Source organism: Bombus impatiens, unplaced genomic scaffold (assembly GCF_000188095.3).
Source record: "Bombus impatiens unplaced genomic scaffold, BIMP_2.2 scf_1060, whole genome shotgun sequence".
Taxonomy (NCBI): domain Eukaryota; kingdom Metazoa; phylum Arthropoda; class Insecta; order Hymenoptera; family Apidae; genus Bombus; species Bombus impatiens.
The window spans coordinates 264,067-281,781 of NT_177479.1; the positions used below are offsets into that span (position 1 = coordinate 264,067).

The 17,715-nt window shown below is 39.1% G+C and overlaps 1 protein-coding gene across 8 annotated transcripts in view; it reads left to right on the forward strand.

The window, feature by feature from the left end:
• The window catches only part of LOC100748231 (glutamate receptor ionotropic, kainate 2), a 113,943-nt gene that overhangs the window by 40,195 nt on the left and 56,033 nt on the right, over positions 1-17,715 (forward strand). For all 8 annotated transcript variants that reach the window (XM_033323521.1, XM_033323522.1, XM_003493219.4 and 5 more), the window contains exon 4: positions 10,159-10,410. In XM_033323521.1, coding sequence (XP_033179412.1) covers positions 10,159-10,410 — 252 coding nt within the window. The remainder of the gene's footprint in view (positions 1-10,158; positions 10,411-17,715) is intronic.

A 17,715-nucleotide genomic window follows, 5' to 3' on the forward strand; every position in this document is an offset into this window, starting at 1 on the left:
CAAAGCCGGGTCAACGACGTTCGTGCAGCCGCTGCTCTTTTCGCGATTTAAGCTTCGCTCTGAACAGCATCTGCGACCCTGTCGCGGCGGAATCGTGCTATCGCCGATGCTATTCCGCTTCGTAATTCTCTATATATACTGGTTACTCAAAAATCAACACCTGAATCCTATAGTTCGGTCAACGATTTCTAGATTTCAACAGTTTTAGCTTCAGATTAATATAAGTTCGTACAATGTTAAACGAAGGGTGTGAAAGATACAGTATCGAGAACAGATCAGTGAATTTTATGCTTTAACAACGTCATTTTGTTTAACAACGATTTTTAGTTTCAATCTTTTCTGTAACTTGTAATTCGTGGTACGTTTACCAAAAAAAGGGGGTGATTTTAGAAGAAAAAAGCTTTTCGTTTTCTCACGTTGCCGCTACGTTGCTCTTTTATCGTAACGCAAACCACAGGGAACGAACGGGCGACTATAGTATCGTTTTTCTTTGGATTTTGTTTCCTTTCCTTTTATCAGCAAACTTAACTTAAACATCACAAAAGATGCTATTTTCGTTTCTTTTTCCCTTGCGAAAATTTTTACCGAAAGTCGATGTTGATTTCTCAATTCTTTTCTCTTTGATTAATTACAATCCTCTTTCGAATCTTTTTAAGAAATTTGTAACAAACGATATTCCAAAACTAGGTTGATAATCTGATTTTATGTCGACGAGAATCAATATTAAGAATCAGACTCCGATAAAGTCAAGTCCACTGATATCAAATTCCGATCTAACTAGTTCGACTTGGATTTGTCACTTCGACAATCTTGGCATCTAGCATTCTTGTTATCAAAATTTACTTCCGCTATGGCACTCGACGACGTGCATGGAGAAATCGCTTTATCGACAATTTTCGAATTCATCTTGTGTGCACTCTTGCTCCGAATGGATACGTCTCTTTCGTCAGTTGATTTCACTGGGTATACAAGGAGAAGGTAAGCGGAGGGCGAAGAAAGGATGAACAGAGCGAACTTGCAGATCAGGTACAAAAGGAAGGGAATGTTTGCTCTTTGCGCCAACTCACCCGTATGTTTTCAGGCTGTGGAAAATAAATTTTTCTTCTAGCGTAATGAAAATCACTGATTTTTAAGTTTTCGTAACGTTTTTCTAGATTTGTAATACTTTAGAGAATTTTCACATTTTTGCAGATTTAAGTGATATTTTCATATAGTTCTCATTGTGATTTCTTTGGTACAAATTCTATACCTTAATCGTAGTACTTTTAGTAACAATTGTATTAAAATTTGAATTGAGAATTTTAACACTAGAACTACCGATAGTTAATACGAAGCTGTTTCTACCATAACCAGTCAAAATGGCTGGTCTTGAACAGCAGATAAGTAACGTCAACAATTAATAACATACTACACGAGTACTAAAAAGAAAATTTTAAAGAGCCAGGATGAAGATACCTGAAAGGGAACCAGGATTGAAAACAATCAGTAACGCCATAAAGTTGAAAGACAGACGTCACAGAGACATTGATATAACATTGGAAAAGTTCTCAGATGGTGTGATATTGATTTCACGGCAGGCGAAGAGATTTAACGCACAATTACTCTGATTGAACGAGGTTGCTCTAGTGGTCGGGGGTCGGTCTGGAGAATTGGCGACATCAAAGGACAAACTGGCACTCGCCACCTCGTTAAGGGAGTTGAAAGGAGAGCCAACAAGGGCTGGACACATCCACGGAAAGGATACACGGGTTCCATGCGCGTCTGCAACGGCCGCGAGTCATTGTTATCTGCTTCCAGTATTTCTCACCGGTTCGTCCGCTTCGAAGTGAACGTTCTCCTCTCTATCGGCCAACTACGTTTCATCTTGGTGAAACTGTGCATTACGAGCGAATTGTTACTTCCAATAAGTCTCATTCTTGATTGAATTTAACGGTGTTTTTAGGGATTTTTATCGCGGTATTTCTGAGCGAACAGTTTGAGTCATTGAGCGGTGTAATTAGGTATATTGAAAGAATTTAAAAATATAAGAGAATAACGCAACAAGCTATAACGCGATACGACACAACGCACATATTTCTCTCTTTCTCTTTTTGTAGCAAAAAGAGAAAATAGTCATTTTGCTACGGTATCGCATAATAAAACTCAGAAATTACTGGCAAAGTTTGTTAATTTTAAAGTTACATGGCACTCGCTATGCAGATGATTTTACTAGCAAATCAAAAATGTTTCTATTATAAGACTGTAGCGAGCATTGTGCATAATTGTTATCGTTTGGATAATAACCTATTGCAAGATTCACCCAAAGACAGTTTGTTATAATTCGCATCGGTTTTCAACTGAGGCTATTCTTACTTTCAAACAAAGAATAGGAAGTGATTCTCATCCACGCAACGACTAGACCGGAACAGACTGAATAGTCGATTGTAACCGATTTACGCTCGAGGAAATTCAGTGAAAAAGATTGTACATCGACATTTTAATGAATCTTCCTTTGTGAAACTGGCATGTAATTTTAACTATAGAATAACAAGCGACTGACACTGAGTATGATAGACACCCATTTCGTGCTAATTACAATCGCTTCGTATATTTCCGAAGTTATTTTCACGCAATTTCTCGTATTCAACCCATATATACCGTATTTTGAATAAAAATTCTAAAGTATCATTTTCAAAAATTCCTAACTCTATTCTAAGAATCTTCGAATTCATAATTACGTAAAGGTTAGTTAAAGTATTCCCTAAAAAACACTTGGCTATTGCTGCATTTTTGTTTGACAAACATTTCTTCAAGAAAATATTTCTGTGAAGTAGTCCGCCACAATTTCCTATATTCTTCCGGGTTTTAGACAGATTTCTTCACAACGAACCGACGAGGCACCATTTTAAAAGTCCAGAATTAACTGCGTATTCGAGTCCGTCATCTTTTTAAAAATCGAACTAGCTCAGCGTCGAAATGCATAACGCGTCTGGTATCAACCAATCGTAAATCGATCCTCGTCAATGGCCACGAGTCACCTGTTACGCTACGAATAATATCGAGCGTGGATTTATCGCTTGGCCTTTAATTCCTGTTCGATCAAATTGGCCGCGAGCTTTTGACGCAGTGCGAATTTTCTTCGTAGTAGAAAATCAACGACGCTGTTCGTCGGAAAGAAAGAAGGGAGGAAAAAAGAAGCGGGTGCAACGTCCGAGAAACGTTGGAAACTTGAAAAGTTTCGATATTCTTGCGGTTCTCTTGGTAAAATACGACTGTCGATTTTGCAAGTTGTACCGACGTTACTGGGAAAAAGAAGGGAATATAACCGATAGCTAGTGACCAAGCATAGTGTCTGAGTTTCTCCAGACTATATGATGCTTCTTTCGTTTCTGTACCTCAGCCAAACATAAATTCGCTAAACCTCGAATATATTCACTTATTTTGAAAGGAATTTACGATCGTTGATCTGATTTCAATTGTTTTGTATTCATATATACAACAAGGACGAGAAGATGTAACGCGCAGTAGAATAAACTGGAATTGATCAGACAAGTAAAATTCAACCTCGAAGAAGGAAAGACTATCTCAGCTTCTATTTTCCACCTAAAACCTCGTAAATTCTTCGGGTTTAGCGTAACCTTTGAGACGTTGAATTTCCCACAGCATCCTGCTTTCTGATGGTTTTATTCGGTTCAAAGAGAAAGTTAGAAGGTCAACGAATGGAAAACGAAGCTCCGACGAAACACCGGTGAACATTTGTCGATACCAGCGGCGCACGCATGACGCGATTTGTTAAGGAGATTAAGGTCTTTCCCTTTTGTCGTTGATCGGGTCGTCGTACAAAAGTTTTCAGATTTTTAACTTCTTTTTCTATTCCCTTTCAATACTTTACCTTGAAAGCAATATTACCTTTTCTTTTTAAACGATTTTATTTCTTCAACTTTCCCAATATTGATAACAGAAATATCCATACATATGACGTTATTCCTTTCGGACTTTTTTTAGCTCTAAATCCATAAAGCTTTCACTTTTAATTTTATTAAATTTATCATTAACCTAGAAGCTTTTAAAAAATCATTCCACTTTGTTCATTTTTGGCTTCTGCAAAAATTTCTCGCTCTATATGCTTCAAACTGCAGCATATTGAATTGGTTCAACAACATATTGGAGTTTAAAATTGTACTTTCATAGGAGACAGAATATACTTACCGTATCATTCACCTGTGGTCTTTATATCCACAAAAATTTTCTGTCTAAGTACTCGACCGCTCTCTGTCACAGAATAAATAATTTGCAATACTCTGGCAGATGAAAAATGAAAAATTGAATATTTTTCCTATCAAGTCGTCTTACCAAAAGCCATGACTATCCAATCCTTGGTGACTGGGGAGATCGATGCTCGTGCCATTTAATTGCCGCCCCCCTTAACTATCCCTGCGTCGTTTCTACCCTCCAAGGTGACCTGAACCTGTCGTCGATGATGTAATTACCAGGGGCAGCGGTTAAAGGCAAATTAACCGGAAGTTTATCCTCTGACCCTAAGCCCTGCGGGTTAATTAGCTGGTCCGAATTAAGAGACGACTGAGTGGATCCGTACCTTGAGAAAAATATATCAAATGTAAGAGACTTCGGGGAATGACTGCACCAAGTATTATTCGGCGCTTTTAATAGAATTTCGCGATGAATGTAGAAGGAAAGTATTCAATTCACGTTCGCTTATTCACGTGCAATTCACTTTAATGTGATTTGGAAAAATAGCGGAGCAATTGCACGATAATAATTGTGATAATATAATTGATGAATAATAGAAATTTAATATTATTTCCAAAAACAAAAATCTTAATAATTCTAATGATTCTATTATAAATTTAGAAGAAATACTGAATATAATATCGGAATACGAGATCCATCGAGTCTGCTAGATAGTTTGTAAGTACAAATTAGCGTAATAAGCAATTATACACAGCATCTACGTTCTTGTTGACTATTCGATATTTATAGAAGAGATAGTCGCTCAACGGAGTCGCCTGAAGCAACCACGACTCGCCAAACAGGTATTTCAAACTTCGAGCGGGTCTATAAACTTGTTCATAAATGTGAAGCTCCCTAAGTACTCGCACTTGAACCTCTGCAGTGGCAGCCTTTTGGTCGGCCAGTCGTGCTCGTAAGAAAAACCACATTTCTCGCCTTCAAAAACAGTTTCCAACACATTCTTTCTTCCGCTATTCTTCGGTGTTACATTTCGAAAACTTCTTCCTCACATATTTTATATAAAAGAAGGAAAAAACTTAACGTGTGACAAAATCGATGCTATCAAGAATATCAACCACGACAATGAAGTTTCAGGCAAAAAAATCGAGATTTAATTAAAAACTTTAATTAAACCCGCTCCCTGGTCCAAGTCTCTAAAGAGTCTACCCCCTCGTATACTAAAATACTTGGATCGTTCATACGACAGATCGCTATTTTGAAAATACGGGCGACTACTGGCCCATGAATTTTTAAAATTAATGCAGTCGACGTTCGCGTTCAACGTAGGATATTAATTTTCCATCCAACGTTGAATTTTCTACGGCTGATGCAACGTGTTTCGCGTAACACACGCGATTCTCTCTTTCCTCCAAAATAAATGAAGTAAACTTCGTTGTTTTAGAAGTGAAAACATAAAACGTATGAGCCAAAGGCTACGAATTGCTATCAGATTCCAGCGTATACGAAAATGGCAAGATAAATGTTGCGTCAAAGCTTTTTTCGCGTATCATGGGAGTACCTAAGGATGGCGCTACGTAAAGCTTCCGCTTTGTAGCGGGGACAATGGCGATCTCGCTACTTTTAAACAGCGTTAAATGCTATTTTTAAAAGTCTCCACACCGCTTGAAGCCGGTCCGTTTTCATCTCAACTCGCGTAATTTCTACTCCGTATCTCACTCGAATTCCTTTTCGCTCTTCCTTAATACGTTGTATAAGTTAGCTCTACACAAAGTACACCGAAACAGGCATACTTACCTAGGAAACCGGTAAATGTTCTCTTTATTGGGGAATAAAGTTCGCCATTTCGGCAACTATCGTCTTGTAGCGTTCCTCGTTACGAGAACCATCATTTTGTATCGCTGCTCGTTAAGAGAACCATTATCCTTAATAACATTATCACGTGGTGAATTTTATTCTGCATGGAGCAAAATGCATAGTGCTTTTAAATTAAAAGTATGATTAGAAGTAATCATAAGGTGTACGAGAGAATTGAAAATTTGGTGTCTCATCATCTTCGTGTCTCGTTTATATCTCGTTTATTCTACTGTATTCGTTGTCATCTTTAAATTTTCAGCAACCACAAGATCTGATAAGATTTCCACAATATCTACACGATTACCTTACAACAATCTCGTTCTTTATATATCTCTTTCTTTTATGAACTTCGTTGTTCTTTTCATACTTCAACAACAGTTATCTCGTCCATTGCTGTACTAAACAAGGAATGGTAGGTTTTTAGTATTTCACTATTACTCGCTTTTTATTCTTGGTCGAATCTCTGCTTGTCGCCAGCCATTTCTCTGTCAGTCGTTTTCACTTATTCAGTGCTCGCGGCACAATCGCCACTTCAAAGGATACGCTAATGGAACGGATATTAAAAAATAAACGGAATATGTCTACCTCGGAAATGAAAACAGCCACAGGCCTCGCGATTTGAGTTTCCTTCTCCGCTAATGTCTAACGACGATTACGTGATTAAACCACAAATTAGCCTTAACAAACCAACCAGTTCATTCTTCAAGCCAATTGTTCATTCTTCTTATCGCAAGTACCTCTTTGTTTGACAAGTTTTTCCTTTTGTTTTCACAGTTTTCCTGAGGAGTGTAGGAAGGGAATTCCATTTTAGCAAAACGGTCATCACGCGTATATCACTAGTCGGAAATTTAGAATTAGCAGATATTTTATAGAAATCAAAAATTTAAGAAAAATGAAAAAAAATCTATCGAAGCGAGAAATCTAGTTACAAAATTTATTCGAAAAGTCATAACCATATCGTATTACTATTATACCATATTTCAAAGACCATAATGGCTTCGACGGTCATGTGAATAATCATTGACGCGTAGGTTTCGGGATACTGAACATTAATGTTTATATGCAAGAATTGTACGGCCGAGTTAAAATATTGGCCAACGTTTTAACGCACCAATAAATCCATTGTTATATTTATTCTGTAACTTTTTCAAAAGCATCTACATTAAATCTGTTACAGTTACATAACGTATTTGGATGCTTGCATTCATATAATATACAGCAAGCTTCGAGTAGAAAGAAATTGCTCGATACCGACATAATTCGAATATAATGATCGCGATTGCGTCTCGGACGTGAGCGCATTAACTAGACCACGGAGAATTCATTACCCGTTGGTTTCCGTTCTCACTGATCTTTTTCTCCGGGTCGTAAGTAATCGAAGTAACATCCAAACATAAAGCTTCATAAATTCCGACGCCGTTGTGATTCATACGACGTAACTACTTTCACGGAAAGCCACACAACGTAATATTGCCGACGAGATATTCCGCGTGGGTAATATGTCGTCAGACCGGAAAACGATAATAGACATCGGATCGTTTTACCGATGATGCGGCGTACTAAAAGTCACGACCGGATGCCACAGCAAGTAGATAAGTCCTTTATAGCCAGACGTTCTAAATGGTGCAAGAATTGCTTTAGCTTCGTAGAAAAATCGGTGAACAACTCGTTGAAAGGATTATTTCTTCCGTTTTCTTTGGACTTACATCTTCTTCGACCGCTTTGATGCATCAGGCTTCTTTATTTCTTTTTTATTAATATTACTTTTCCCCTCGTTCCAATCGTTTTAAGTTTTTACGAACTTCCATACTCTCCTCGTTGATATAATTTTCCAATCCTTTATATCTGGCATAACACGATTACAACACCTAATTTATACTACTCATAATGGCCTCATGTCGGGCTCTTCTCATGTTCTACTACTGGAAGAATTCACTGAATACGCGTTGTTTCATCTGTTTAGATCTGTTACGCGAGACGTTCCAAAATTTCGTTAGCACTGTTCTGAGATTCGATTATCATCGTTACATTGGTAAAGTTTGAAACAAATCTGAAAGTGTACATAAAATCAGTACATAAGCCAGTGTAAATTACACGTTACAACGGTCGGTTCTAAAGTCGTAAAGTCGCGAGCAAGATTGAATTCCGAAACCGGTTCCAATACCTTTATACAACACGTGTCTCACAATTCGAACCGCAATATAGGCCATGTGATAGCTGCCTGTTCTCAGCGAGACACACGAGTCCAAATTCTTGCCCTGTGTATTCTATTAACTCGCAAGCATAAGGTAAAGTAACTCGCACACCGATTGTCTGAGGTTTGAAAGGCACTGTAGTTGGCTAACTTAGGATCTGAATAGTACCCGGACAGTCTGTAACAACTCGTTGCAATTGAGGCAAGATAACACCTGGAGTATGCCATTCGGCTACCCTACGCGTACTTCTCCGCTTTGTGCATCGTACTGCAAGAGCCAGACACAGAATGATTTTACAAGCACTACGATCTCCAGTACCAGGTTTAGCCGGGCGTTAGTTTGATAATAAGCAGACGCTTTAATTAATACGTATTTAGCAACGTTACGTCTACTGGGATCTAAAGTGTCTGACGTGCGTCCTTGTTTTCAATTGTACTTACATATATTGAATCATCTGTTAGTTTAATTATTCATTTGAAAACCGATCAATCATTTACCAAAAAATTTTCTACGATAACACAATCCTAAGCTGCTTTTTCCTTAATGTTGAAGTGGTCACCACTTATAAGAAAACTCTACATCTGGTCTTTTTAGTTTTCTCAAGCACTGAAGCCATCGACAGCGCGTAAAAAAAAGACTATGACGAAGTCAGACCATAAAAAGTAGACAGGCGACGTTGCCTTCGGGGTTTTCAGTTATTAGGTAACACAGTTAGCGCGCAGATCTGGACCAGCTCAAATTGTATTCTTACTTATAATTACACTTCTATTTAAATATATTTTCTGCCTTACAATTTATCCACGAGTTTTCTCTGTTTACACATCGAATAACCTCAACACTTAAAATCTTGAATTTTATACACAACATATAGCGATTCCAAACTTTTTGTAATTTTTTTATAACTTTCGCTTCAACTAATTACGTAACATTAGTTCTACGTGTAAAGAATATTTGATTCAACTTGGGATATGAGCGAGAGGGAGAGTAACGTCATTATCGGTAATAATCGACATTCCTGGTGTCCGTGGAACAATTTCCAATAGCCATAAACGAATACCACGGTCATGTGTTCGGCTTAGCGAGTCGTTAACGCCGCATTAACATCGTTCTCCGGTCATCTACACGTTCCCGATCTTAATGGGTCGCTGGCGCTCCTCATCTCGCCGATTTCTCTCTGTAATGATTCATCGAACGAACAAGCGCGTCGAAATTACCAACAGATCGCCAAGTAGATATGCGAATTTCTCTAACGATCATCAAATGAGGCAATCAACTAACAACCTCGTCTATATTTTGTTTTATAATAATCTCATGTATCGTTTAACTGTTCGCTTTTTTACAATGGTAAATCATCGTAAAACTACTGCAGAAATGAGGGAAAACTTGAGCTTCTTAAAATCCTACAAATTGATTGTTCTACTTTATTCCCATTTCCTTTCCCCCTGTCTGGATTCTTTTCTCTAGTTTCAAAGACCACTTCCGCTTTCGTTTCCTTCCATTCTGAACTTTACTTAATATCCAATCATCTATCTTGAGTTTTCACTTCTCTTCTCTGCCTCCACTACACTGTTGGTATTAATATGTATATATAATATGTGTATATGTATATGTGTTGTTACACACATTACGTACATTTGTTGTTAAATATTTATACGTGTTACTATAATATTGCAAAAATACAGTGTATCCTTTATCACCCTTAATCTCTGCGCATCCACGCATGAAATATTTCCCAATTTTACGTTTTTCCGAACGTCCAATATTATATATTATATAAAAAAAGTTATCAAAAAATTTAATGAAAAAATTTCGAATAAAAAACCACGCGTGCTTTCTGGTTTCTAGCGACGTGTAAATGATATTGCATCGCAAAATACCAAGTGGACAAATGAATAGTCGAGATTTACGTTTGTTGCAGCGTGTCAACAGGTCAAGTACGGGGTGCAGGCAGTATTCGGCCCATCGGATCCCATCCTGGGCCAACACATTCATAGCATCTGCGACGCACTGGACATTCCACATCTGGAAGCCAGGCTGGACCTGGACACGGAGGCAAAAGAGTTCAGTATCAACCTCTATCCCGCACAAAGTTTGCTCAACGCCGCTTATCAGGACATCATGGAGTTTCTCAACTGGACCAAGGTCGCCATTATCTACGAGGACGACTATGGTGTGTAATTTCTTCATTTCTTTTTCTTTTTTTTTCTTTTTCTTTTTTTTTTTTTTCTTGCTCCTTCATTCCTTACAAATTGTGAAAATTATGAATCTCGTCGAATGTCGTCCGATTCTTGTGTCTGACGAAAAGTGTCTTGTACTACTCTCGGCTATCGGTTAGGATTTCTCCCAATGTAATCGCGACATCGATGTCGATACGGAAACTAGAAACAAAGTTGTCTTGATAAGGGTTAGTTTCGAACTACGCTGAAAGTTTAATTAGTTTTCTTTCGTGAATTCAAGAACGAAAATGAATTTCCAGAGATAACACTGACAAAACAAACATCTTGAGTCGTCTTGAATACTTGATAATTATATCATTCTAGTACGTTCTCTTTTCAAGTAACTCTTTTCAAGACAAAATATTGACAAAGATATAATATTAAGTCCTACAGATCGTTTTCAAGCGATCTATAATGAGCGTTAAACGGGATGCATATTTATAATCTGGCAATCCAATACGATTCCGATATCGACCAACACATGGATTTTAAAACACAAACGGTCCAACCTGGAAATCCCTACGATTCTTCCAATGCCTCCTTCGTTACAATTCGACTGAGGTATAGTAAAGAAAGACGAGAGAGTCGGAACGGTCTGTCTGAATATTAATTCGGTTCCATCTCTGACGAATCGAAGTCGTTGTATCCGAAACTGAATAAAAGTTTCGATTTAAACGAGGTCTGAGTGAATCGAGCTGATTGAGACGAGGAACGTTAATTGCGCCGATAGTCTCGGTGGGTTTACTCCGTTAGATTATCAATTTGCTTAACAGCCGGCGGAGGGAAGCCTCTCCCAATTACCAGACCTATTAGGAACACTTAAGATCTACGGTAATGAAATAACATCGATTAATAACACTCGCCCGCGGAGTGCAAAAACCGAGATAATGAAATTCATTCATAATGAGAAAACGTCCCGCGTTCGCCGAAGGAAGCGTCCACCTGGGTGAAGCCGAATCGCGTCTAATTAATTTGCGAAATGGCGGTTTTGAACTGCACGAGGATTCCTTGCAGCGCTTTCAACCGGTTACGCCTCAGTTTCCCCGTTTCATCGCCATTCTTTGGGTCTCCTGATCTTCGACGATGAATAATGTAAGGGGCTGAATAGAATTATGTAAGGTGCACGTGCGCGCTATCAGACATCGTGCTCGGCTTCATTTCGACCCGTTTCTCCGCGCGGAATTCTAATTAACATTTTCCAAGTTTCGCGGTTCCCCTTTGAGGCGTCAAAGAAACGACGATCCGTGCTGTTGCGGGCTAAATTGAGCGGACGCAAGATTCGTTTGTTCTATGATCACGTGGTAAAATGAAATGTTTGGTCCACTGCTGCAGTTGCTGTAATTTATAGATATATAGCACTTTGCTGTATAATTTAGCCAGGACCAGGTCTGTTCTATTATCAAACTTTTATAAAAATTTGATATAAATTGATCGAATATTGCAATCGTTCGTGGTGTGCCGACTAAGTAAAAATTAGCTATTTAGCTCGAAGGGCCATCTACTAATGTGGAAAATAATTACTGGAACGATTGCTACAGACAAAGAGATACCAAATAAAGTAGCGAAGGCGACATCTAATTGGAGACCACAAGCAACTATTAGCTAGGACAAGTGACGACTACGAGTGAAGACACTCTGACGAGCGACGATCAAAAGGAACAACTAGCAACTAAGGATGGCGATTGGCAACTAATTACTTCTTTCTAAGAGGTAATCAATTTTGCAGTCACCACCTCCAATGCATCTGTAGCGAGACATACAAAGTAGCTCAGCATTACAAAGTACCAAAGACTATTAGATCCGGCACCGAGCATCTGAATGCCAGAAGATCCTTTGGGATATGACGTTATGATACTTTCCTAGCAAGGAAAGGAACAATGACCGACATCTAACAGGATGAATTTTTACCAAGTGCCGCGTATGAGCTGCAAGCCGGTCTGCTAAGGAAATTTGTTGAATAACAAACTTTAACAGAAAAATGAAAGAACTAAATTGAGGAAAGGATGAAGAAAGGAGGGACCAAATTTCTTTTATTTTATTTATGTGCTATATATTTGTTAATATGTTTAATCGTTCATTTTTTATATTTATAAATAGTCTTTCTCATTCTTAACGATTTTGAAAGACCGTAGTTAGTAACATTAATAACATCCCTCAATTAGATGGATAATATTATTATTATCTGATTCTATATAGATTTCTCAGTAACTGATAAGCCAGGTCCAACCTGGATTACGATAGAAGCGCGTAAATTCATCCGCTGTAAGCATCGACTGCATGCTCGAGCGTTGGAATATTCCTGTGACAGATTGTTACAACACGTGCGTCACCACCGCATTTCGTGCGCAGTGAAACGTGACTCTTCCCCGGGCGAGATCGAGGACTTCGCTGTCACCGAAGGGGAAATGGCACATTCGTCGTCAGACAGGCCTCTCGTTGCCCATTTCGAATTATAAATGCATCAGATTATATGGCGTATAAAACGACGATCTAAATTTCTACATAAACAAATCACAACTCCCTTCCACGAATTTAATCCAAACTTCGGCTTATATTTGAAACGATTCAATCGAGAGACTTTTAAGAAAGCCGAAGTCAGGACACGAAGCGCTGCTAATACGCGCAAAGTTTCTTTAAACACTTTCCTTTCGAAGGCTCCATGGGATTTGCGCGAACTTAACCAGGTGCCGATGAAAACACGCCTCGAGCTTAACCATCTCGGCTAGCGAGCTTATCTATTTGCGGAGGTGCACGAAAGTTGTACGTACAAGCCGATTAGAACACCCCTGTAACCTACAACTCACACTCATCGCCTACCACCACACTCGTCACCAACTCGAGACACAAACCATTCCCTATCCGTTACCAAACTGATTCCCAACAGAGATTTACCGAAGCCCCAGAATTTCCGTGTTTCCTTCACTTTCAAATATAGTCGATGATGTTGCCGCCAGAAAGTAACGAATCCTGGTCCCCCATCGGAATAGAACACGTCCGGATCGTGGCTCAAAGCTACCGACCTGCCGATTCTCTGTTCGTCTTAACTTCCCAATTTTCCGGAGTGAAAGCGGAACTACCGCCAGACAATTCTCTGACGAACTTTAATCCGTTTCTACCAAGGCGATTCTAACTTAACCACTGATAAACTATGCGTGATTTAGTGCTCGAATTTCGCCGAAAGTTACATTCGGTTCAAACTAGATAAAGTGCTCGGATTTTCTTTATCTTGGATAATTTAAATTTTATTCTTTAATGTAACAGGGCTATTAAACGTTGGCATTTTTCAATTTCTTTCTTCGTTTTTTGTCGATCAATATCCATTCACACGCGTGACAACGTGTCGCCATTTTCATGGAGACAAATTGTTCTAATCCTAATTTTTTAGACTCAGGATTATTGTATACAAATGATATACCTTCCTAACTTAATACAATGTTACGATATTGAATATTTAATTCCCATTTAACCGAATAGCGAATTTCTCCTGAATTTTTTTCTGCAGAAATGGGAAGAATGGTACTATTCGTCCTCAATTCGATATTTGTGATTTAACCACAGTTATTGCACGCACGAGCTCAATAATTCGAGACGAAGTTCATGGATTTCATGGCAAAGGTCGCGACAGGTTTACCAGCAAGATTTTCAACGATCCTAATAACGCTTTAACATGACCCCGCCCTTCGTTATTTCACTGTCAGCGTTAACCCTCGTTACTCAAGCTGCAGGCGGCATCTTTCATCGAGTTGCAAGAACCGGAAGGGTGGATTCACGTGCTTGTGGGAAATTTCTAGTCCTCGAGATCGTCTGCTACCGGCGTTTAACGCACGTGTTAATTTTACGTCTTTGATCGTTTGCGCCTTATTAAGAAGCCACGTGAACGCGCCTTAAAAAGTTTCCACCCTCGTTTCTAAAGGCCTCCAGGGAATCCTTCGCGAGATTCGTCGCGAAAATTTAGAAACTTAGACGCTGCTTTGCATCACGGACACATTCTTCGGTACAGCGTAAGTTTCTCGATGGGAATCTGCGTTTAATTCAACTTAAGGGAGCTACTCGCGGGTGAAGTTACACGACAAACGGTGGAAAGTCTTGAATTTCTATTCGTGGGCGAAGTTACAAACTGGAAAGTCTTGAATTTCTATTTGGGAGGTCTCCACGATCGGATTTCGATTTGAATTCTTGAATCTACAGCACCTTCTTTTTTCTTCTAAACCCTCCACTTTCTCACTCACTCTCGCGGTTCTCCTTCGTGCAACACGGCAGGAGATTACCCGTAGCTCCGGTCGCCAAGAAAAAGACGACAAGTATATTTAAATCAAAAATACGAAGGCTTTGACAAATAAAAACTACGTAGCCACAAAAGAGGCGTTAACGAAGTCAGTAAATCTTTAGATACATACTCAAATTTCTCAAAAAGCAACAAAAGCGCGCCAACAAAGTAAATGAAACAGATAATCTACGAACACCTTGTCGTACGCAAAACTTCCTTTCTTGCAACTGTGAACGCTGTATCACAAATGGCAGAATGTTCTTGGATACTTGCACAACGCGCATGTTTTCCACGCCCAAGCTATGTAAACTGTAATCATTCTCATGAGCTAATAACTTGTCCAAAATATAAATTTGTCTTTCTCAGTTCGAAAACTGTTAATCTTCGTACAAAGTCTCTTGGGGCCATTTTCGTTTGTTAAGACTTTTTTACTCTTCGAAAAGCTCGGTAAGACATATAGCTCTATAGCTCTAAGATTCTAACTTTTTCCTCGAAATTCGCATTACCTAGGTTCCATTGCGATATTCAATAAACAATTTCGTTATTTACCACGTTTAATAATTTTTCCACACAACTGAAAGAAAAACGACCACTGAGGCTGAGAGACAGCGTCAGCTCTCGTTTCCGGTGATTTAGAGTAACAAGTACGTGGCAGACTGGATACATATTTCTGCGATGTCCAAATCCCCTATCTCTGCCTCGACAGGAGACGAACGTCATTCGCCACTTTTTCCGGCATGTTCCGGGAATCTTCAACGCGCCTGCCAATATCGCGTACGTCTGTCGGTGACGCGAACGTTTCGAAGCGATTTTCGTCTTCCGTGACAAAAATACTCATAGAGTGGTTTCGCGTATGGCTGTATACCTCAAAGAACTGCAGTTTCGAAGTGTCATGGACTGGTTGCTGAAGAATCTTCGAAATTGCGTTTGCCAAAATAAACTCTCGTCGAAGTGGATTTCACGAGGTTTCGTGACTTCAATTGTCAAGCTATTGGAAATATTATAAGTCTGTTGGAGTACAAGGAAGGGATAAAAGGCATTCCTTCCGTTGCAGCTTAAAATGCTGCATTGCACCTTTCCATTGTCCAGGATGTTTCCTGAGAAGAGCGAACACAGAGCGTAGAATAAGGAGGATCGAGAGAAAGGATCGAAAGAGGCTATGGGGGCGGTGGCGAGAATTTTCACAATAGATGGTGATAGTCCAGGACCATGGTTCATCGTTGATTCTCGAGACGCGAGGAAGCGGAATCCAGTCTTCAGGATTGAAGGAATTGGATGCTTCCTTGGATATCCCTAAAAAGACTTTATATTATTAGAGATTTCGTATAGATGATTTGCCTGTAGATGAAATCTTGGCGGATTACACCGCAGGTCAAAAAATTACCGCCATTCAAAACTTTCGGTATTCTTTGATCTTGTTGATAAAATTTCAAATCGTAATATGCGCAGAGTTGAAAAGGGTTTCCTACGATTCTATTACTCGCAATTCAATGCTGCAGTAGAAGCTAAAAGATGACACGCTGCTCTGCCAGACGATCTCGAATGACTGTGGGAAAATTCAGAATTGCGTCACGTGAGAAGCTACAAAGATTAGGAAAGGGATAAGGAGGCAAAGTGTCGAAAGAAACAGAATGAAGGAAGAGGAAGAGAAAAAGGAGAATTGTTTGAAAGAAGAAACAGATAGAAGCGGAGAGCGTGTTTGATGGAGCAAAGAGGAAAAGATAAGAAGGAAAGTGCGAAACGGGCTCGAGAGGTGGAGATTTCGCGGATTTACAGCCAGAAGAAAGGATCCTAAGGTGTTTAACGCCATCTTTGTGTCAGACACCGAGATTAAGGAGTCCCGTGACTAGAGACACCGGACCATTCGTTGTCACAACATAACGAAGGATCGCAAGGTACCTCGTTATCTGAGAAAAACGCGGAGCTGAAGACGGGCGCAATAAACCCAGTCATTATCGTAAAGGACGACAAAATGTCTTCTAGGAAATATGTAAATATCAGTGTATGTAACGAGAGCTTTAACAATGTATTTAGTGGAAAGCTCGTCAGAGCGGTGTCCGATTTATGGCATGTCGCCCTAAGGTGTGTATTATAATGATTAAGGGTTACGTGATATATCGACGCGTGGGAATCATAAATCGCAGAATTCTATTCGATGGATATAAAATAAAATGATATAGAATGGTAAAAACTGAAAATTTGATAATAGTCGGTTTATAAAATAAAATAACATGATAAAAAATTGTGAAAAGAGAAAATTTCATATTGGTCATTTTAATTGTTTCAATAATCCCAACGTTGGTAATAAAATAGATAAACTTGAAATTCTCAAAAGTTTAGCACAACGTTTCAATTATTCGTACACTATCCTTGTTATTTCTCAATTATATAGATCCCACACGCATGATATTAAGTTTCTACGGATAAATTCAGCTGCTCAGATTTACGAACGCTTGATACTATTATTGTTGTGAATTTTTTTAATCTCCATTATTTGATCTTTTCCTCTGTCAAAGCCAGTATTTACAACCTCAAGAATTACTTTGTGGCAACAGAATCCTACGTCTGCGCGTGCAAAACGAGTTCATACTTAGTTGCCAAATCATGTGCCAATTTTTCGTAGCCCGTATGATCTACAGATCAATTACCGATATTAATTGCTACGTACATCCAAATTTCCTCGTGCATTCTCCTAAATCGACGCTCATTCCTTACCAATATTCCGGCGTAAACATTCACATTCACTCGTGATCCGCTTGAATTCTCGCTATTGCATTCTCATCTATCAGAAAAATGTCGGAAATCGCGGACATTAATTTCTTTCTATTAGCGAACAACGATAAAGTAACAGGATGTCACGGGCCATTAATCATCGTGATCGATCCGCTTGTTTCGATAAAATATGTAAACCGAAAAGACGCGAACAATTCAATTCCTCCGGAATACCAGCCGTTCCCGATCGAGGTGGAAAAAATGAATGACTTCCTTCCTC